At 39.7% G+C, this 23,391-nt stretch overlaps 2 protein-coding genes across 5 annotated transcripts in view; one reads left to right on the top strand and one right to left on the bottom strand.

Annotated features, from left to right (window-relative positions):
- Positions 1-5,281: 5,281 nt before the first annotated feature.
- On the bottom strand, positions 5,282-22,018 carry LOC138005419 (uncharacterized). 2 transcript variants are annotated; one of them, XM_068851652.1, is made up of 4 exons: positions 20,662-21,938; positions 11,591-11,641; positions 11,249-11,299; positions 5,282-5,564 (listed from the first exon to the last, which is right to left on the bottom strand). In XM_068851652.1, exons 1-4 carry the CDS (start codon positions 20,768-20,770, stop codon positions 5,413-5,415), a joined length of 363 nt encoding a protein of 120 aa, XP_068707753.1. In that variant the 5' UTR covers positions 20,771-21,938; the 3' UTR covers positions 5,282-5,412. The 2 variants fall into 2 exon arrangements, with proteins under 2 accessions (XP_068707753.1, XP_068707756.1); XM_068851655.1 differs by lacking the exon at positions 5,282-5,564 and adding an exon at positions 10,059-10,812 and having other exon boundaries at positions 20,662-22,018.
- Positions 5,933-23,391, top strand: part of LOC138005396 (transcriptional regulator ATRX homolog) — a 19,260-nt gene continuing 1,801 nt past the window's right edge. The window contains exons 1-9 of one of the 3 annotated variants that reach the window (XM_068851644.1): positions 5,933-6,119; positions 7,151-7,221; positions 12,792-12,861; positions 13,164-13,373; positions 14,657-14,762; positions 15,472-15,528; positions 15,624-15,665; positions 16,144-16,330; positions 22,890-23,057. In XM_068851644.1, the coding sequence (XP_068707745.1) occupies positions 12,820-12,861; positions 13,164-13,373; positions 14,657-14,762; positions 15,472-15,528; positions 15,624-15,665; positions 16,144-16,330; positions 22,890-23,037 (792 nt within the window). In that variant the 5' untranslated portion in view covers positions 5,933-6,119; positions 7,151-7,221; positions 12,792-12,819 and the 3' untranslated portion in view covers positions 23,038-23,057. Of the gene's footprint in view, positions 6,120-7,150; positions 7,222-8,203; positions 8,513-12,791; positions 12,862-13,163; positions 13,374-14,656; positions 14,763-15,471; positions 15,529-15,623; positions 15,666-16,143; positions 16,331-22,889; positions 23,058-23,391 lie in introns of those variants that run through there. The other 2 variants (XM_068851638.1, XM_068851633.1) reach the window with 2 other exon arrangements.

Here is a 23,391-nt window from a genome sequence, read left to right on the forward strand (position 1 = left end):
AATCCTGCCATCTTGCGGCTGCAAGGCGCGTAAAACTGTGGTCGCTAAATGCGAACTTGATCTTTAAGGGAACCTCACCAGTTGACTAAATTCACTTAATTAGTCCACTTAAACAATATTAGGCAGAGAAGATTTCATTTCAAAGATTTAATTGCAATATATTTGGGTTTATAGACACTGGCCTTATTCGATAACGAAGCCCGATTTTGTCACATTTTGGGTGTTTTTCCGGACATGTTCTCTCCAAAACGAAGTCGGTGACCCCCCATTTTTTTTACATTTCTGACATAACTCACTCATCATCTTACAGTGGTAAAAGTTTCAGAAGAAAATCAATGTTGAAAAAATTTCGCGCGAACGTCCTTAAATGATAATCCAAAGTTATATATTGAAAGTATTTCTAATAATTGTTGGGAGAACTACATGCAACAAATGTTGACACCAGTACATGGTGTGACAGTATACCGTAAAATTCCGAAAATGAGCCCCGGTGCTTATATTTTTCAAAGGCCCTTTTCGAGGGGCTTATTTTTGGAAGGGCTTATATTCGGAGGGGCTTATCTACGGAGGGAAATTTGCGTTTCCAAATCGATTGGGCTAGCCTTATAGTTGGAAGTAAATTTACCGTTTTTGCTTTGTTTTACTTTGTACTTGACACGGGCACCCAACGTCCATTTTTTAGAAAATATCTGTTCGGAAGACGATTTGAGATCTAGAGTTTTCGGAACATTTGTTGTAAAATTTCTTGCTTGCCTGCCTGCCTGTCCTAGGATTTTCGAACATCTAAAAAATGGTATAATCGCCCATTTTTAACGGATTTTTAACCTAAAAAGGTCACCTAGAATTTTTAGGGAGCCTTTTTCCTCGCTGAAATTTTCGGAAAGGTAAATTTTAATCCCTATAATTTTCGGATCACTAGACTTTCAGCTAGGAAATCCGAACAGATGAAAAATTTTTAGGGGATAAAAATATGCCTATATCTACCATTTAAATACTAAAATACGTTTGACAATGCTATGTTTAAGTGGTTTTGAACTATATTCTCGTTGGGTGCCCCTGATTTGAGGGCAATTACAAGCTCCCGGGGGGCTTATATTTGGAGGGGCGATTTAACGGAGGATTTTTTGCGTTGCCGCTTTGGGGGGCGTATATTTGGAGGGGCTTTTACACGGAGGGCGTATTTTCGGAATTTTACGGTAATTGTTCAGGGGCACCCAACAAATCTGTTCCTCACATTATCTGTTCCCCAGAGGAATCTTGCTGGCTGACAAAAATACAGGTGTTTCGATGAGCTGGCTGGGAAATTTTGTTATTGATAGAGGTTTTGCCTGGGAATTACTAACTTTTTCTAGCATTTCAACCCGAGCTGGCTGTAGAAACTCTGAAGACTGAACACGACTAAAAAAAAATAAAAAATAAAAATAACCCCTTCCCTCTCCCAGAGAGTAGTCACAAACATACGACGGCTGGTCAGAGTGATTGCGCTTGCGGGAAAAAACCTGTTTTGTCCCGGTTTTGTCGCTTTTGTTCGGTCGTTTTGGATCGAGGGATTTGAAAGCGCGCGGAATTCCTGGCTGGGAAATAAATTTGATCAGTTGGCTGGGAAACCAACCAATTTTATCTAGCTGGCTGGGAAATTTCTTGTGTGTCTTGTTGGGAAAAAGGAAAAGATAATGTTTTCCCAGCAACACTGAAAAACACCTGAAAATGCCTTAATAACATTTATTTTCATTAACTGGGGTATAATAATACATTTTACAACAAATTGGTCGTTGGGTGCCCCTGATTGTTCAGGCGGTAGCTAATGCTCATAACTGTGTAATTCATATCACTCAGTCTGATCGTATTGATAAGCCAGATGGTACGATTACCACTCCTGTTAATTCTTTCATCCGGAGTTGTACACAGTTCCCTCGCACTTTGATGAATGCAACCTAGAGGACTTTTGAATAACATTTCGTAATCTTGTAAATGAATATTCAATGTACATAGGTATAAACTTACCTATCACAGCAGCTTCACAGCGAAGAAATTCAACCAACACTCGATGCACCGTTGAAACGACAAACAGCCAGAAAAGAGCACATGCACAGGAATGACGTAATAATTTTCTATTTGCTTTTCCTCACAACCCAGTTTCCCATTATCACACTACATATCCTGTGGAACGCACTTCCTAATCTTTGATTACTACTAGTTATAATTCAATTATAATCACGTACTGTAATTAGTTGATGTGAACCCATCCCAAACGTAATTGGCTTATAATTCAATCATAATCGAAGCCTAATGTGAACGAACACGGCTTTAGTTGGAAAGTTGAGGCATTGCACGACATTTGTTTGGCTGGTGTCAGTAGGGAGTTTAATTTGGACAGTAACGCCTATTTTCAACGAAATTCTCATTTTTTCCTTCGTATATCGCTGATGTCACGCGCTGCGGAAAAAAAGAGTTTTAATTAATTATAAAATCCGGATCTTCCGATTTCCAATCGAACTCAAAATCCGAAAACGAATTTCGCGACGGATTTTGTGAATTGAAATCCTTTCCCGACATGGATTTCCAATTAGTAAATCTGCGACAAAATCCGTTTCCAGATTTTGTGTTCGATTGGAAATCCGAAGATCTGGATTTTAATATCTAAATGCAGATTTCCCAATCAAAAGTACACTAAGACAGCAACGACAAGGTCAAAAAGCAGTAATATTATTGGTTAAAAGAGGAAAAAATAATCGTGCTGCACGTGCGGCACGCATTGTTGTACATTTCTCTCCAGTCCTCGTCAAAACAACAACGTAAAATTTTCAGGTGTTGACGACAACGTGGACAAACAACAGCGAATCTTTCCTTCTCTCTCTTTGCTTCAAATCTGTACATATCAATCTGGTTAAAGTTTGAAGAGACGTTTTCGACGCCGTAGGCGTCATGATTTCCTTTAGATTCGGACGAGAACGAGTATGAGTTTTGACTGCCCATTCTTAGCGGAAATACTTAGAATTTATAACCTGCACGATTAAGATCTCGGTAAAGGTAAATTTGGGCGCCTCGCTCAAATTTTTGTTTTTGCAAATCTTGAATCGGTGGTCTGTGAAGTTTATTTTCCCGAAAAAAAATTCTGAAAAATTAAATTTTAAACCGTAAAATCGCTTTTCTTTGTTTCCCGCTATAATCTGTGTGCGAAAAATGATTGACGTGTCATGTCAATCACGCGTGAAAGGATTGGGGTGTCAATTGACAGTTTTCACGTGCGATCTGCTTCCGTAGCACATAACATGCCCGAACGCTGATTGGCTCAACATAATTGGCTTTCAAGTAGGGGGCTGAGCAATTAAGAAGACTGTGAGCTGCACGCGAAATCTTCAAGCTCGATTTTCTAGGGGTTTATTTTGACGCCAAAGTTACAACTTCTCGGACCTCCTGTCCCGCCCCGACGCGTTTTAAGATATCGCTTCCAAATTTTCAGTTCTAATAGGTGACTGTACTACCCCAAATACCGTGTGAGGAACTTTTCGTTTGTCTTCGGAGACTGATTTTATGGGACTTTTTCTGTCCAAATAGACCATATTCGTATTCTTGCAGTATTGGACTGGAACTAGCTTGCAATGGAGGCTAATGCGGGGGAATACATTAAAAAGTATTTGCATTTGAAAAGATTCCCCCGCATTAGCCTCCATTGTAAGCTAGTTCCAGTCCAATACTGAGAATACGAAGATGGCCTATTAAGTATGAGACGAGAGTTTCGACACGGTAATTGAGTGCATTTATTTGTGACTAAGATGCAACAAAGTGCGGTTGTTTTCGCGATAAAGTGAAGGGGCAGGAGCTTCTGCAGCAGGCTCGGTTTCTCTGAGTTTGAGGCCTCAAGATTAACGTCGCTCAACCAGTTTCAACACTTCCAAGAGATCTTGTTATTAGAAAGATGGACACTTCACACGTAACAGCAATGTTATAGTACCGTGTGAAACACCAATTATTGCTGAACAAGATGCAGTCATTTTTGTGGCGTAACAAGTTACCATGGCAAAAGGAAAGCCTTGCAAAAACACTCTATATATTTTGGCTTTAGTTGTTCATATCTGAAAAACGAACTCGGTGACCACAATTTTTTATTGCACAAATGTAATCAGCAGGCCAAGATAAAACTCTCGGCAAATTTAAAAAAAATATGTGGAGCGGATTCAGCGCTTAGATTTTCAATTATTAAAGGTGGCTCTAAATCCGCTCCACATAATTTTTTTTAAACTATGCAGAAAGTTTCATTCTGGCATGCTAATTACATTTCAAAAATAAAATATGGGAGCCACCGAATTCGTTTTTGAGATATAAGCAGCTAAAGCCAAAATATGGGGTGTTTTTGCAGGGCTTTCCTGTTGCCACGGTAACCGTTTACGTCACAAAAATGCCCAAATCTTTTTCAGCAATCATTGGTGTTTGATATGGTACCACAACATTACTGGTGAGTGATAAGTGCTGTAGTGTCAATCCTTTTAATAAGGACGTTTCTTTCAAGTGTTGAAACTGGTTTGAGCCACCTTAAATACCAAAAAACTAAAACTTTATTCAAATAATTCAATTAGCTTTAATATGATATATAGTTTGACCTTATACAGAAAATAGCGGCGCGACAATTTCGTTTTTCCGCGGACACCTCATTTTCCTTTACCGAGACCTTAATCTTACTCTTTGTTAGCAGTATAGGTTGCTCAGTTAGGGCCCGGACGCACTGGGCAAATTTTTGTTTATTTTGCGAAAAAATCTGTCACCAGTTCGCTGAGACAAGTGCGCCCGGTGATTTTTAGATCTACCAAATTTTGTCAAGGCTTACCAAACTTCAAAGACGCCGTCGTCCTGCCTCAGAGCAGGACAAATTTTTGTCAGGCGTGAAAACTATACACATTTTACGATTTTCACGGCATGATCTAAAAAAAAAGTTTTTAAGTGCGGCCACGATTACCAAATTGAAAATTTGGCGGGGACAATTTTTGTTGAGATGTTTGGTTGAGCGAAACAAATTTTGTCAGCCTAGCGCGTACGGGCCCTTATTCTTATTGCTGGTAACTGAACCACCGTGTTGTTGACGTGTTTTTACACGACGACATTTTTGTGAAACCTCGTACTACAAAGAGGACGGTATCACGTTTTTCCCGCCAAAATGACGCTGGTTTGCGCGCGCTCACTGTTGTTCTATGAGGAAATCTTGTACCGGCTCGTAGTCGTTCTCGTCCTAGAATCTAAAGCTCTCTTTTAACTCCTTAGTTTGGGAGGCAGCATGCTCGAGATGTTAACGCACAAGATTTACTATTTGTTTATTTGCTTATTCTCTTAACTGATACAGAAAGGGCCTAAAATAGTTAAGACTAATACTAGCCCTACGTTATAAATTACAAGGTTTTTTTTACTTTTTGCGGGAGATTATTTTTTATTACACAGGAAAAGAAAAGAAAGAAAGTAGTAAACACACAGAGATTTACAGTTCTTCTCTGACAGTTGTCCTTTTTGAACTTCCTGTTTACACTTGAGGAGAACTGATGGGTTGACTGGTCTGCCTTCGGCCATGTGGAATTCTTGAAAAAAAAAATGTTTTTCAATGATTTGTTTCAATGGCCCTGATGTTTTTGCAATAGGCACCCTAAATGGCCAGCCTACTTTTTTTACAAATATTGAGTCCGCGTCATACGTTTTGAGCAATTCTGCTTGTGCCGGCCAGGACTTTCCCGCGAGAAGCGCCAAAACATGGATCGTGTGTCATTTACACCCGAATAGGAATTTCCGGGAATCTTTGGTAAATGGTAAATATAAATGAGCAAAAAGTGTAAACTAAAATTCCTTCCGTGTATTCACGTCCGTAAATACAAATACGCATAGTTTCGGTGAAAGTTCACTATTGACTGGTAAAAGTTCACTGAGAAACTAGGGTCACGTGCGGCACATGCGGCGAGCGTGCAAAGTTGCATCGTACGACACGACAATAGTGAGTGCGGTTGAGACTCTCAAGAGATAACAATCAGTCGTCCTGCTCGCAAATCGCATATGTTTTTCAAATTAATTGTATTCTAACTCGGCGTTGCTCCCTTGAGCAAAGGAAAGCTTTTAAAACAGCATTTCTCTCTCCGTGAACGGTAGGGTGTTGGTAACAGTTAAACTAAGCTTATTTAATTGTCTGATTTTCGAATCACTCATCAGCTTTCGTTTTAATTTAAAAAAAATCGAAATACTGTGAAACTGCTTTACAAACCGGCTCCCTATTCACCTCCCACTTAAACAATTCTTCTCAAAAAGGGGACATTCACAAAACATAAAAAAGGTGAAAGCATTTGAATCATGACGCTGCATTTTGCATGTGATGCTTACAGCGACTGATGGTGTATTTTGGGTCAATTAAGTTGGGTTTTGATGCAGGAAGTTTCGCCGAGATCAATATAGCATTTTAAACTAAAGCAAAACAATTACGAAAATCTCATCTCCTGTTAAGATTGAGGATCATCATGATACGTTATTTAACCGAGCAGTAACTAAAGTAAGCTTGAAGAAATTCAGGGTGAACTGGATCTGAAAGATAATACCATTTTATGCAGCAGAGGTGCAGATATGAACGCACCATATATGAAAGACAGATATTTGAACTGCGGAGAGGAAGATGTTGTAATATATATGTTTTTCATTTATAGTCCATTCATATCTACATCCTCTACATGTTTATTAGGAACTCACAAACCAGCTGCCCGGTAGTTGGCTCGAGACCACCGTACCGGTATCGAGGAGGTTGTGGGGTCGAGAGCCTGTATCTTTCCGGCTTTCCTTTATACCGCCGAAAGAAAGTTCACCGCCGACTCCGACAGTGATGTTCAATTTTAAAACGCTTCATTCCGAAGCTCAAATGTATTTGTCTACCATATATAGTCCGGCCCTCTAGAATGTGATCGCGGTAGTTGTTATTTTCGATGGTTATTTCATTTCGCTTCTCCAAATCGTGCGGACAGCTGCACTCTTTGTTCGCTAAGGCAACCAGACTCTGGGGTATTCATTCCAAGTCTACATTCAAGAAGGTTAGTAGCGCTTTGGTTAACAAATTAACAAATAAATATCAAATAAGGGAAAATTTTATCAACAGTTTCCTGTTTCCTAAGGGATTGCGTTTGGTTTCCGCTAGATTGAACTGAATTGTCAAAGGGCGGACAAAATCTGATAACATCACATGCGTAGCTGCACGTTTCATAACGGGTGAGTGATCATTCATTAAACCGTTTTCGATTTTTTCACTTAAATGTCAAAAAAATCACATTTTATGATCATAAAAGTTTATCATTAAGGATTGATTGTCATCGATGGCCCGTTTTCGAAGAAAAAAAAAGCTTGCCATACGAATTGTACGAATATCTATTCTCCTATTGGTCCTACGTTTTTACAATCCTATTTTTATGATGTGATTTTCCTCTTTCCTACTTTCTATAATGATCGAAGGAGCCCATGAGAGTAAACCATATATATTGATTGCAGACAGAGGATAAATGTTGTTAGCGTTTAGTACTCTGAAAAGCTTAAATATGCCGCAAACAAAGACATACCTATGTGACTAAAAAAAAAAAAACCCAAAAAACAACAGCTGACAAGATAGTATAAGATAGCATTGTGACATTAGTGCAATCGAAAATACGGGGTCTTTCTGCATGCACCGGAAAGCATTGTGTTTTTAGTCACTTGGGATTAGTCTTAATTTGGAGTTGTTTTGTTTTCTGTCTTTTGTTTTACGCAATTTCTGCTCCGGTACTTGCAGAAGCTGCCAAAATACGAGACCTTGGGGCCGTGAAAAGTTCTCGTCCTCCTCCACACACACTGCCTTTTTTATGTACAATTTTCTTTTGAGACCCGTTGTCGCTGGCTTTCTTGTACGATGAAAGTGTGGAAGTAGTATTTTTCATCTCATTTCCCATTGTCCAGGCCGAAGTCCTTTGAAACCAATGTCCCGAAACGATGTTATTATTAACATTGAGAGCAGATGGTGCATCGTACGTGGCTTCCTCTTTCTGAAAGCCTTGCATACGAAAATTAAATTACACATCGTTAAAATTAACATCTACTGGGATATTCAAACTTCACTCTTTTCTAAATATCAACTGGAACATCACTTATCCCTTTCAAAGGTCAGAACCTTGAGGTTATTAAGTAGTGCCTTCAGCCAATCACAGGCAATATCGCTATTTTGACGTATGAAGGCCGTCTGCTGCTGCTACACAAGCATACGAGTGGCCATAGCAGTTTTGTTGTTGTCAGTTTGGTGCTTCTAACAGTGTCCTTGGACCATTTGACGATGCTTATGGGTTTACTTTATTACTAACGTGAAACACAAGTTGTAAAGATGATAATCGTCTTGGAGGATTTGACATAATTGGGAGCAAAGAGAAGTCGAAAGGATCGAACCTATCGCATTTAACTACTATACTATCTTGCCAGCCAGATCAGCTTGTTTACAAAGTAACTACTTTCCTTTGGAGGGTTAAAGGACGAAAGTTAGGTTAGTGGCCCGATTTAAAAAGCTTTGATGTTTAGAGGAAATAATCGATCGATATTGCTCGGAAAGACTTGTTTGTCGATCGAACGTGCAAAGGTGAAAGGTTGAATTGTAAGTAAAATCGACGGTTTTAATTTGTTTTCCCAAGAATTAACATTGCTCTTGCGTTGGCGGCTGAGTGAACCACACACATTTGACAGCAAACGAGCGAGTTGCATTTGATAGAGGTAAATTTAGGACCTTTTCACGTTTCGAGCGCTGGTCCGTCGAATCAAGGGGTAGTGGGTTCGGGGAAGGTTTTATAGCGAAGCAGCCAGTGGGTTTATTTTTCTTTCGTGAGGAGCTGTTAAATGTCGAACGGAGACGCGAAAAATAAGAACTCGCCTCGACAGTTTCGTGGTTTGGTATCGCGGCTTGGCCGCTCATAGACCTCATAAGAGATCACGCCAAACAAAAACAAAACCCTCTGGCACCCAGGGTATGTAATAGGGCGGAGTGCAGTAACTTGAAAAACAAACAAGAATTGATGAAAAGAACGTTCAATAGATCACGCCAATTTGAAAAATAAGTTTTTGTTCTAAATTTTTGTGCTGTTCTGTGTTGCCTTTGTGAAAAGAGAGAGAACCTAGACAGGTTGGCTGGAGTTTTAAATTTGGGACGAAAAGGATCGGCTAGATTGAAAGAGAGAAGTAATCATGTTAAGCCTACAGCAGAATACCCGGCCACAATTGTGTTCTTTTAGTGGCGAGGTATATAGGGAAGATATCGTTGATGTCACCTATTGTTATTAATGTGCCAACCAGAGCCTCAGTGGTTGTCGAAACAAAGGGTCTTTTGTTCCGTGTGGTTGGCACATGTGAATAACAAAAGTAATGTAAACAAATGTCTTCCCTGTAGCAATACACGCCATTCATATGCAGACAAGTGACCGGGTATTCAGCAGTTTGGCTTGTAAACTAATTAAGTTATTGTTGAAGGAAGCAGACAACTCTATGTGTGGTTTTTCTGTGTGGTGGGATTGGGCCTCACGGGAACAAAGGCCTCAATTTTTGCCAGGGAGGTTAAAAGTTTTGCTGGGTTAGAAACAGTATAGCACAGTGGATAAAGGGGTCTTGGTTCTAAAGAAACTGGTGCTCCAGTCAGGTTGGGAAATTAAACACAAAAATGGTTTTATCGACTGGGTTGATGTAGTAAATTGACCACTGTAGAGAAATTTGGAAGCTGACGTTTTGAGCGTTAACCCTTCATCAGAGCGAATTAGGGAATTATGGGTTGTTAGCGTTTTATATAGTGAAAGATGAATGGAGCTACGCTATTGTTGGGGATATAGCAATGTGGAAAAATAAATTAGTTGAAAGAAAAGCGTTTGTTAATTGACCATATTCGTATTCCCAGTATTGGACTCAGGAACTAGCTTGCAATGGAGGCTAATGCAGGGGAATATATTAAAAAGTATTTGCATTTGAAAAGATTTCCCTGCATTAGCCTCCATTGCAAGATAGTTCCAGTCCAATACTGAGAATACGAATATGGTCTATTCTGTCGGGAGTGAGGGAGCGAATTTGATGGTACTTGTTCATCTGTATGGCACTGTATGATCACATGGTAGCATAGGCCCTCCATGTTTACAGTAATTGTAATATTTTTACTGAACACCATCTGTCAACCAGGACTTAGTTGTTCAGAGGGATATCCAGGTAAAACTACCGAATGGATAAGTGCTGTAAATAGCAATGGAATTATCATTTGCACACAACAACTGAGGCCGCATGGCTTAATCAAGGATACTTTGAACTTTCATGTGGGAACTTGTAGCTTTTTTCTTCTGGTACCATTCTGTTTCTTCCTCATCAAAATCAACTTCTATCTAATTACATCGTGCTGCAGTGCTTTTGTCTGGGATCATATATGGACCATGCAGGAGCTAGCTGCTAGAGGCATTTTAACTATGCTCTCAGTCAATAGTTATTAGTCTAAATGTCATTACTCTGTGGTGCTAGCAAGAATGATAATCTACAGTTCTTTTTGTTTGCTAGATGGTATTTTATCTTCAAACTAAAAAATGATTATTCTGATATACTGGTAGTTTATTATAATAAAAATATAATAATAATAATTCTAATAATAATAATAATAATAATAATAATAATAATAATAATAATAAATCTAATAATAATAATAATAATAATAATAATATTGGTTGGGTGTTGATGTCCAAGTTGACATGTTGCAGAAAAGGGCACTTATAGGAACTGCCAACGTCCTGAGAAGGGTCCTAAGAATCTGAGGCCGCAGGTTGTGACCTGATTGAGGGATGACAAGAACAAAAGTTGGTGATGTCAACATCAAGGCAACAGATAATAATAATGATAATAATGACAATAAACAGTAGTAGTTTGACAAATTAAAATTGCTCTTTGCCTACTGTCGCCATAAATTACACCTGCAGTAATATTACAATATTATATAAGAAATCTATATTGGGTTCAGAAGAAAGTTAAACTTCTCAACCTATGTCATGCCTTCACATTTTAGTCCCAACACAGTATTTTGGTCTCATGTGTGTAGGCTCCTTTGCCATTTAATTAAGATACCCATTTATTATATGGACAGGAGTGCTTTACCAGGAACTAAAACAGTTGTAGAATCAATACGACCTACTGCATCTGGGAACTGAGTGGCATATTGTTCGTATGTAACACGAGTGATCATATGAAGCAATGGCATCACGATTCCCACCTTGTTTTCCTGTCTTCCTTTTCCTTTGCCTACTGTCGCCATAAATTACACCTGCAGTAATATTACAATATAAGAAATCCATATTGGGTTCAGAAGAAAATTAAACTTCTCAACCTATATCATGCCTTCACATTTTAGTCCCGACACAATATTTTGGTCTCATGTGTGTAGGCTCCTTTGCCATTTAATTAAGATACCCATTTATTATATGGACAGGAGTGTTTTACCAGGAACTAAAACAGTTGTAGAATCAATAAGACCTACTACATCTGAGAACTGAGTGGCATATTGTTCGTATGTAACACGAGTGGCCATATGAAGCAATGGCATCACGATTCCCACCTTGTTTTCCTGTCTTCCTTTTTCTTTGCCTACTGTCACCATAAATTACACCTGCAGTAATATTAAAATATAAGAAATCTATATTGGGTTCAGAAGAAAATTAAACTTCTCAACCTATATCATGCCTTCACATTTTAGTCCCGACACAGTATTTTGGTCTCATGTGGGAACTGAGTTGCATAAATTATTGTTTGTATGTAACACGAGTGGTCATATGAAGCAATGGCGTCACAATTCCCACCTTGTTTTCCTGCCTTTTTTGTTTTTATCAATACACAGTATTTTTATTAAAATCTGCTTTTCAATCTCTACCTATTTTATTGTCCGTATAATAAAAAGAAAATTACTCGTTAGCTTGAAGCATGAACAAGTGAGATATTGTTCTTGCTGCAAGAACATAAAATTCATATTGTCTCGCCATTGTGTAATATCCTCTATTTATGCAGATCTTTATTGCATATTGAATAAAATATAGCACCCTATACACCGAGGTGGAGGTGGCTAGTGGTGGATATTTACCTCACCACTTTGCGGCTCGGTAAGTATCCACCACCAGCCACCAACACTGAGGTGAATAGTTGTTTTATTACATACTAAAACAGTGAGATAATATAGCACTAAAAGATGATTTAAATTCATTTATTTCTGCAAAGATTACAACATTTTCGGGCGCAAATTCTGCGCAAATTGCTCAAAAGTGAATAGTTCACCGAAGTGGAGGTGGCTAGTGGTGGATATTTACCGAGCCGCAAAGCGGCGAGGTAAATATCCAACGCTGGCCACCGACACCGAGGTGAATAGTTGTTTTAGTATATGCTAAAACAGTGATATAATATACAGCACAAAAAATTAGTTTGGATGTTTTCTTCACTTTTCATAGATGCAAATCGGGACGCCATTTTTTCCTGAGTTGCTTGGAGGTAAATAGCACAGGATATTCGGAGTTTGACGAGCCAATCAGGGCCCGCGTTCAATGCTATCCACTGTTTTAGTATATACTAACAAAGGATATCCGGAGTTTGAGTAGCCAATCAGCGTGTGCATTCAATGCTATCGACTGTTTTTGGTATATACTAATGTGTAATGTCAACCAATTGAATGTTGATGTTAAAGACAGCTGTGGCACTGCTCTTCTCTTCTCAGTGTGTAGTCATTTTTGGTCTTGCTAAGTATATAAGACTATTTTCTATTTATTTTTCAGTGGATGTGAATAGCAGAGGACACAGGTCATGTGGAAAGGAAATTTAGTCAAGCGCAAACACAGTCCCCAGGTACTGTAACTTATTCCAGACATGTATGAGTTTTATGTTTTGGTAGGAGGGTGTGTGAAGGGAGGGTCATGCTCTCTGCCAGTGAGGGAGCATTGGTAGATTTGTCAAAAACAAGCCATAATTAGTAAACAAAATGGTGCTGCATGTGTGGCAATCATTTCAGCTCATTGAAAAAAAAAAAGGGAAAACTAATGCACAGCTAACACAAAGTTAAACTAATTTGGTGTCAACAAAGTTTCACAAAAATTAAAGTAATGACAACACTTACAAGCCACTTTAACATAATTTTTTTCTAAGAACAGAAAGGCAATGCAAGCAGCAGCAGCAGCGAAGAGGAGGAAGGCAAAGCGAGGCTGCCAAAGAGCAACTCTTCAAAAGGGAAAAAGGCAAAAGAGAGAACTAGTCCTGCGACAACAGAAGATGAAAGGCAAGATTGCAAGAAGCAAAGCAATGGAAATGACATTAGTCACAAAAAAGATGACTTGAATGGTAGAGGGGCTGATGCTGAGGAGGTAATGTTTCATTCCTGTGTGAAGTATTTTGTGAGAAGAATGAAGAAGTGGAATTTTCTCTGATTGTAAGAAAATAAGAAGAAAAGGACAAAGGAGACAGTGCAACCCAGTGGTTAGGATGCTTTCCTTGAAATCTGGAGATCCCTTGTTCAAGATTCATTCTGACCACTCATTGAAATTGATCCTGGTAGAGTCCCTGGTTCAATTTCTCTGCGACATTTGCAAATATCCAAATGGTTTGCTTTTGGCCAGTGGGGATTCTTAACAGTTGCTATTGTTGTTCTGTTCTGTCTTTTCCTGACTGGATCAGGTGACCTTGATAAGCATTTAATGCTTTTAATTGCTGATACTTGCATAATACTCGATTACCCTGTACAGTGGCGTTTTTGTGTTTCAATCAAGTGAGCAAGGGCACTTACAAAAATGTAGGTGGTCAAACCATGTTCCACATACACGTGTGTACCTGCTGGTCTTATCACACCCTCACATATCACAAGCAAGTGCTCTTGTCTGGAACACATTGCTTTGGAGTTGTTTTAGAGGCCACTGTACTCTCAAATTTTTTGTTAAGGTTGCAATCAAGTTCACGGATATGCATACTTTCTTATGAATGTTAGGTTCAAATTCTCATCATGAGCCTGCACAACACAAGTTATCTTTTAGAGAAACTCAGAAAACAAAAATTAAAAAAGTTGCAATAAAGAAGCAACGAATGCAGAAACAAATTTATGAAAGCGAAAGGGGCTGAATCAAATCCAGAATTCTTTGCCTTGGTTTTGGGTGATAAGTTTAGCCTATGACAAGAGCTCCACCAAGCAGAGCACCATACTCATAGGAACCTGTGAGTTGCTTTTTTCTTGGCAATCGTGGCTAGTGGTATTACTTGTGGGCACATATGCACAACAACACGGGCGAAGTTGCCCAATAATTAATAATATTCTAATAATTTAATGATAATAATAATAACAATATTAATAAATTATAATAATCATTACTTGTGTTCAATGCGGTGGCCATACTCCAGCTAGTGTACATCTTTAATATTGGACATCCATGTTCTGGTCAATTGACACATGTCAAAATAAGGTATCTACTGACCAGTATCACGTGACCATATTGCAGGCTCAAGTTTAGAGCTCATCAAGGTCGATTGGATCACAGGCTCAAGCCAGGTTAACTTATTGTAAAAATAAATAACCCGGGAGCTCCGCTTTTAGTCTTGGCTAGATCTCTTATATAGTTATATCCAACTAACATCCAACATGTGCCGTGTCTTTTTCCAGGTAGAGATATCTGTTAATTCTACATCAGTTAAAAGAACTGAACCATCAATTTCAAAAGACCATGAAAATGGAGACAGAAATGTGGTTAAAACGACTGAAAAATCAGGTATGAAATGTTTAACGATGTTGTTGCTTAGACATACATGTAGCGTGACACCACTCTGCTTTGAATAACACAAGACAGGAGACTATTGAAACGTTTGGTCTTTGCATTGTAACTTTCTAAGCTACGTTCTTATTTATTCATACCAGAGTAGCATCTCTCTATGTCTGATTGTCTTTAATCTTTAATCACAGTTCGCAACCATACATAACTGATACAAATGGACTAATACTAACAAATACAATCAAACAAAAATACAAAAATGGTTAACAGGACGGTAGTAAGGGGAAACCAAATTCCCATGCTAGGACATACCCTCCAAGTCAATTGGATATGTGATAATTTCTTTTATTTGATCATTTAGACAAGGAAATTTGGCCAATTTTTATGTGACACATTTATTTGCTGAAAAGCTGGCGTGTTAGCTTATATTTGACAAATGAAATTGCTCATGTAGGCAACTCTTCATGTAAAATGAGGCAAATTTGTGCCTCTTGTACTGAGTGCCATTGGAGAACTGGTGTTGCTGACCCACTTAATAGTGAACTGTCAACAATTATTATATGTTGTTCTATTCACGCGATCAAATGTATTTGCCACATAAAAATTTCTCGTGTCGAGTGGGCTTTATATATAAATTAATGAGCTCACTATTTTTTTATTTAGCCTTAGTTATCTGCACTTAGTGAAATTCTGTTTGTTTTTCTTCTAGAAAAGCAGCTTGTGTCTTCCATTAAGGATAAAATGAACATTTCACAGGACAAAACTGGTGATTATATCTGCTTTATAGAACTATGCTGTAGTACAAGTTGTTATTGCAAACTTGTTAGCTCACACCATATATTTCTTTATGTGTGATTTCAGGAAAAACGACGAGGAACTTGTATTTAGTTGACTTCCTCGGAGGTCAGTGATGATTTCTGGTAAATTTTCTTGTTAGTTAAGGCTGGTTTTTAGCATCCACAAGCAACATACTCAAACGCTTGATATTGTCTATCCTAGTTGCTTGGCAACTGGCACCAGGACAACGTCTTAGGCAGGATTCGACAGTTGCGGAGGTCGTGGGTTCGAATCCTGCCATTGTTGAAGCCGAGGACTTTCTTGAAGATCCTGTTAGTGAACATAGAGCGCGCTCGCCATTTTTATGGAGTGTCGTGTGATCAAGATGAAGCAGCTCTGGTATTACATGTAAAAAATGGCTCGATATCCAAGCCAAAAACAAAAGACTAACCGATTGAAACAATGCACTTAAAAACAATAGAAGCTTCTTACAATAGCAGACAATAGTTGGTTACGAGAGCTGCTACTGTACGTTACTGGTAATCAAACGACATTCAATTGAAAGCAACTTTGTTATGAAGTTATGTTCATTCTACGTTTACAGAGGAAGTAAGCACTGATGAGTCACAAGCTCTACAAGCCCTGAACGCGTTTTGGGTGACCAATGTCGCTAGAAATAAGGACATCTTAAAACGACCACCTGCGAAAAACCAACAAGAGCAAGACTTCTACAATAAATACTGCGATAAACAAGGAAAACTCTCTATCACTGCGGCGACTCGTCTTATGAGGTAATAATTGGCCCCCTTGAAATCTTGGCCTTTTTCAGATTATTGTGAAAAGATCACGGAGCCAAAGTACCCTACCATAAGACGCACTATATAATTAAGCCCGCCGCACACGGTGAGGGAAGAGCTGAGCAGACTGCCTCGCGAGGCGGTTTGCTCAGCCGTTTTCTCGCGTGTGCGGAGAAATTTTGGTGAGAAATTCGCCTCACGAGGCCGTGAGAATAAAATTAAGCAGGTTTGATATTTTTGGCATCGCGAGGCAAATTTCTCACTGTGTGCGGCGATTGTGAGAATCGAGTTGTGCTTCCTTCGACGCCATCTTGAACCACTGAAGTCACGTGAGAATGCCATGTATTTTATTGGATGCATGATTGACCGAGCTTAGCCTGTGTACAGCCGCCCGCTCTCCGAAAAAAAAAATCTGAGAGGAGCGTCTGTGATTTACCGTTGATAACGAGGTGAATATAGCACAATTCAAAAGATTGTCCACTCGAAAACGTCTCCCGCTATTCCTTACCAGTCAATGTGATCCCAACGCCTTGCTCGGACCAGCCTAGCCATTCTCAAGCACAATCTACAAAGCGTAATGCCTTGGAAGATTTGAGATGTGAACACATCGAGGAAAATAACAGCTCATCGGCAACGATCTGTGCTGCTCTGAAGATAAGAGCCGTACCCGGTTGGAAGGCTTGCAAATACATCCTTTCCTTTAAAGAGTGCTTCTATGCTATAAAGCCAAGGTATCTTAAAACTATCGGAGACGCTCTTCAATGCACGTTTGAAATCTACCTCATTGACCACCATTTTGAGAATTTAGCTCCAACGAAATATGAGCCACGCAAATTTTGGTCAGCGTAGATCACTTAATAATGTAGCAAAATTATTCCGGAACACGATTAGTAACCGTAAATCACAGACGCTCCTCTCCGATTTTTTTTTTCGGAGAGCGGGCGGCTGTACACAGGCTAACCGAGCTCAGCTCGATTCTTACGATCTCCGCACACAGTGAGGAAATTGTCCTGCGAGGCCAAAAATATCAAACATGTTTGATTTTATCCTAACGAATTTCTCACCAAAATTTCCCCGCACACTTGAAGTCCGCCGCACAAGGTGAGGAAAGAGCTGAGCAAACAGTTTGCTCAACTCTTACGTCACTGTGTGCGGCGGGCTTAAGGACGGTGCCTACTATTGTTATTGCGCATACGTTCTGCGCATCTCCAGATACTCGGATTTCCTATCGCTGATGCTTACTAATGGCCGTTTTTATACTAGAGACGCATAATCCGTCCAGACGAATTATGCGTCTCTCATGTTATCCGTCTAGTGTAAAGACGGGACGAACTATATGAGACGCATAATTCGTCTTGGACGAACTTGGGCGAACATTTGTTCTGCGTCTGTTAATTTCGTCAAGTATAAAGACGGGCACTAGACGCATAATGCGTCTGGACGAACTTTCCAGTTTAGTGCGTCTTCGAAGACGCACTAAAATAAATTCTTAGTCCAGATGCATAATGCGTCTTATGGCCGTCTTTATACTAGACGAATTTAACAGACGCAGAAAAAATGTTTGCCCAAGTTCGTCCCAGACGAATTATGCGTCTCTAGTATAAAAACGGCCAATGCCAGGATATTATTTCGCGGTTTAAAACTATCCGGAGAAAGTAGATATTAGTAAGTACTCTTAGTATCCAAAAAGAAAATTGGGGGAAACCATGCATTTTTCAGAGATATTTAAGCCTCAATTTGGGAAAGAACGCCATACATTGCTTTGCATTTCAAAGCTTTTTACAAATATCATTTATCAATTATCTTTGAAAAATGCGTGGTTACCCCAATTTTCTTTTTGGATTTCAATAACACTTGTTAAAATCTACATTTCCTGCATAATCACACACCGGGGTAAAAATATCTTTAATTAGTAGGCACCGTCCTTTAAAGGCGTGGTGGCTTTGGTCCGGCTTTGGTGTCCGTAATATGTTATATACCTCTTTAATACTAACCGAGTTCGAGGTTTGTACATTAAAATTACAGACGAGTTTTTTTTTCCACGGGAAAAAACGAGGATTCGTAATTTTACAGTACGGACCGAGATAACTGGCTGAAATGAATATTTTGCCGGCACGGAGCAGAGGGTGTGTAGTGATGCTTTGCGGGTAATGTGTATTAATAGGCTGACTGTTTAGCAGTTTGGATTAGTTCAAGGTCAGCCTAAGGCCCGTTCTAAACGTCGCATTTTACATGAGAAAAATCTATTGTTTTCGTTGATTTGCATTAGATTCGGCACATGTAAAATGCGACGTTTAAAACGGGCCTTAATTGCCGTACTTCCTTTCGTTTTTTTTCGTTTTCTTTCATTTATAACCCAAAGGTTAGTGCCACAGTCTCGGTTGGGGGTACACGGTCCCCGTTTTTTTTTCCCATTGTTGGTTTTAGGGGGTTTACGTGTCCGGCGTGGTGCGTAAGGAGTGGACTGTAGCTGTGTGCATATTTATCAATAAAGCTGGAAAGGCTAACCCACATGCCCTTGTATCTTACTTAAGGACGTTCGCACCCAAAACGTTCCCACGTACAGATTTTTTTTAAACTTGCCACGCAGAAAGGTAATGATCAACTTTTGCCAAAAAGAAAAAAAAATGGGAGGTCACCGTGCTCGTGCGTTCTTTTGAGACGATGTTAGCTTACAACTGTCAGCAATAAAAAAGCTACATTAGTGAAATTTAGATCAGGTTAACGTACTCCATTCAACATAACTAATATAACTAAACAAACGTTTGCAGCTGATTTCTTTTTCTGAGGTGAAATAGACCTTGAAAAACGATACATAGTAGTCTGAGAAAGAAAACTTCGGTCGCAAATATTTGAAACTTCTCACGTACAGATTTTTTTTTGTTTTTTGTTAATGGACAAAATCGGGAAAGGAAGTGATCTACGGAAAGAATCAAAGTCTCTCTGAGACACCTCATTGATGATTACCGGTAGTAAATGACGAAAAACATGCGAACAGAAAAAAAGTGTAAGAATTCCCTCCCCCCCCCCCCCCCCCACCCAAAAACTTTGCTACCAGTTAATGTCATATCAATTTTGTTCTTGTTTGTTATTTGAGAAACTTGTTTCTGTGCAGTAGACACATAATGGGCTTCACCAATAAGCCCAATGTAGATGCTGGCACATTCACCTGTCTCAGATTGTACAATGGTAACAGGAGCAAATGTTGCTAGTGATTCAGCAATATGAATTCTTAAACTTAGACAGTTGGCTACTGCTTGGATAATAATTGCATCAGCCCATGTTCCCTCACATGACACATTGTTCAAATATTCTTGCCAAGAGTGGCCAGTATTACTTTCTATAAACTGTTCGGGGTTATGCAATAAATGGTGAATACCAAGGCTACGTACTTGATAATGATTGTTTGGGGTGCCATACAGCTGATGTGATACAGCTCGAAAAAAGCAATCTCCACCACCCCCAACATCTGGTGGAATCCTGCCTAACTGAAATAATCTAGTTTCTAATAAAGAGACGGAATGTAGGGGTTGTTCTGGATTACTGCTGTGATCTAATGGTCCTGGATTTGTTTCTATATCTCCACTCAATGAAATAATTCTATTAGAAATGTATGTTTTCACCTGATGGTGCTGTGAGATTTTGAAAACACTAACAACAACATATACACGAGACATAGGAGGTGTTTTAGTTCTCTTCGCTTATATATTACAAAAGCATGGTGGTCCTGGATTAGTTTCGATATCATTACCAAGTCGTATTAGTTCAGGAATGTAAAATCGATAAAGATAAATCTGCGTAAGCCATAGGCGATTCCAGATCATCCTCTTGAAACGACTGACATCTAAATTTAAGACAGGCAAATATATTGCTTCAAGATAAAACAAAAGCAGCAATGAACACCAAAATTTTCCTTTGAAGCAATCTCGATATTCTCTAGAAGTTAAATTTTATGCATTCCAATAGCAACTCTATATTGTGCTAAACTCTTTCCCATCTTAAGAAACCTTACTCACCAACGCTATCACTATTCTTCAGTGTCTCGCTACAGCAAATCCAGCTCAATGAAACTCAAATTCACTGCAGTTCACTTCAATTCCAATTAAATTCACTTTCAGTCCTACAAAGCTTTATATTCAACAGATTCAACTTTGATTGACTTGGAACCTTGGAATAACTTGGAATGTGAGTTTGTCTTGGAAAGTCGAATCCACAGCGAATTGAAATTCGTTGCACGGATGATTCGACAGTGGTGTGTTGTGTATATGAGTGTTTCCTATTAATTATTTAGTCAGAAAGAACGACAGAAAACGTCAACTTCTTACCTGAAAGTCGTAAACTCCTCTCCTGCCGTCGCTGAATAAAAATGGCTGATCTACGGTGTGCTTTGTCATTTGACTTCAGACGAACATTTTCCATATCAAGACCGAGCATATCCGACTACTAAATACCTGTGACACAAGTTTATCGTGAATTCAAAAGATACGTGGAACACTGTTCTTCTACGACTTTTAAGACTTTAATTTCATAATTCGATGAACTAAGAGCATAGGGTAGGATTCGCACTTGGGACACGTGCACTTAGCGCTTCCGTTCCCGAATGTTCGTACATTCGGCCGTCCGAAAGAAAGCCGAAATTTAACAGCCCATTGATCGAGTGAACGAGTAAGCACCTGAAGTCCCCCTCACTATACCTCATTGAGACTTCGTCATCAATGAGGTAAAATGGGGGTCACCGAACATTCAAGAGAGTAAAATCACTGAGAAGTTCTCAAAGCGATTGTCTATTCGCACTGTCACGCCATTGCGTGACATTTCCGAGAAGACCTGGGTCCACAGCTATCCCATGATGCCACACGCTTTCACGTTCCACAAGAAGTTTGCGCCTTCAGCATCGGGTTTACCTTCGTGATTTGCGATGCATGACGTGTGCGTGACATGCGCGAAAAAATGCGCAGTAACAATGGGTGCGAACGTCCTTAATACGTTGTTGTTTTTGTCTGGTTGCGTAGTGTTGGCAAAAATGATTAGATAAGTTACCTGTCGCTTTTTTTAAATCCCCTTCCCTTCTTCTCGTTTTAGAAATATCTTTTAGCGGGTTCCGTCTCTGTTGCTGTTTGTTGATCGCCATCTTGCATAATCGGTCGTGCTGTAATGAATTCGAACAAAAGCAGCTAATCCGTTTATCGTGCGTGTTTAAAAGGTTTTAAATGGAAGCGTCCACTCTACTAGGCAGTGGGCTAGGAAGCAAAATAAATCACAAGCCCACGAGGTCAAGCCACTAGTCCAAAATAAGGCCATTAAAAATATACCAAGGGAAGGAGGAAATCCTTCTGGTATCCCACCCTTCCCCCGAAACCATTTTACTTCGCCGTTGACATTTCAGAACACTAAGATTTATTAAATGGAATAAAAAGGAATAACACCCACCCTGTTGTCGTTATTTCATTTTTTCGTAAATAAGTTGATATGAAGGTCCAACTTAATGCTAATCTAGTTACAACGAAGGGTTGTAGTAAATTGATTTTTCCATGAAACTCAGTAGTCCAGGGGCCAGTGGGAGCGCATTTTCAGTAGGTCGCTTAGCGAAGTCTGCAAACAAACCACTTTCGGGAATAAGCGACTGCGAGACAACGGCTGTCGTGAAAACACGGCTAATGTCGTTCCCAATTCAAATCTCCCCGGGTTAAGATTCTTTGTGTATTGTATTTGCACTATAAATGTAGCATTCACATTCAAATGTTATGGAAATACTTGGAATAAAACGCTTTATCCCCGAAGAGTTCGAATTGTGTACAACCTTGAGTTAGCCGGCGATTTAGTTATAGCGTTAGTACCGAGCTCTGCATCCTCATTTTTTATATTGAGTCGGGCGGTCTATCCAACCGTAAAGTGTCGTATCATTCAGCACATGGAATTTCCGAAACTGCAAACCAGAATTTTATTGTTAGATGGCTTTCCAAAACCAAGCGGTTGGCAGTTTCACAAATGGCTTTAGGGGTCCGAAAACTTTTCTGGACTTTCGGGAAACGGGCCCCTGGCTCGGGTTGCTCGAAGCGTAGTTAGCGCTAACCAGCGTTAAATACCATGGAAACCAATAGGTTCTGGTACCTCAGAGCAACCTGGGAGGCTTAGGGTTGGCCTCATGGTTAGTGCGCTCGACTCCGGATCGAGTGGTCCGGGTTCGGGGCCTGGTCGGGGACATTGGGCTGTGTTCTTGGGCAAGACGCTTTACTCTCACGGTGCCTCTCTCCACCCAGGTGTATAAATGGGTACCGGCGTAATGCTGGGGGTAACCCTGCGATGGACTAGCATCCCATCCAGGGGGGAGAATAAATACTCCTAGTCGCTTCATGCTTACCTTACCTACCTCAGAGCAACCAGCCGCTGGGTGTTTCGATCAAAAGGAGCTGAAACACAACAAACACAAAAGAGCGCTTACACTGAGTCACTCCACTCAAAACTCTGCATGGTCACCATCAAGTCATAAATGTCGTTCATCAAATTAATGACATTTACTTGACTTGACTTGACTTTTTTTTTCACTACTTAGACTTCCTCATGTCATCACAGTTTGCTTGAAAAACGATGCTCAGATTGAAGTGATTGTATCCAATCGACAGAGGGCGCTAGAAGAATCGGAAGAGCTTCGAGGGAACTTCTTTGAAGTTGTGGAGGCGATGGCAATGCATCTGATGTGAGATTCCTCAACTTGTTGAAGGTGAAGGATACAGCTAAAATCCTCGAAAATAGTTTTAAGATACTCGAAGGTTAATTTATCTTAAAGCCTGGTTTTCACAAGAGCGCTTATTTCACCGTGAAAACGGTAGCGTAGGAATCAAAATGTTTCCTTTTCCTCGCGCTCTCGCTTATGCGTACTTTCGCTTGCGTTGTGTGAAAAACAGGACGCAAGGCAAGCCTGTGATGTTCGTCCAATGAAAAAGACCCGTTCCAGATTCCACTTGCAGCGCTGCGTTGTAAGAGAAAACATGGAAGTAGTGAATCTTTGTGTCAGTCTGCGCCGTTGTTCGGATCTCTTGTGCTTGCGTCGCTAG

Source organism: Montipora foliosa, chromosome 1 (genome assembly GCF_036669935.1).
Source record: "Montipora foliosa isolate CH-2021 chromosome 1, ASM3666993v2, whole genome shotgun sequence".
NCBI lineage: Eukaryota > Metazoa > Cnidaria > Anthozoa > Scleractinia > Acroporidae > Montipora > Montipora foliosa.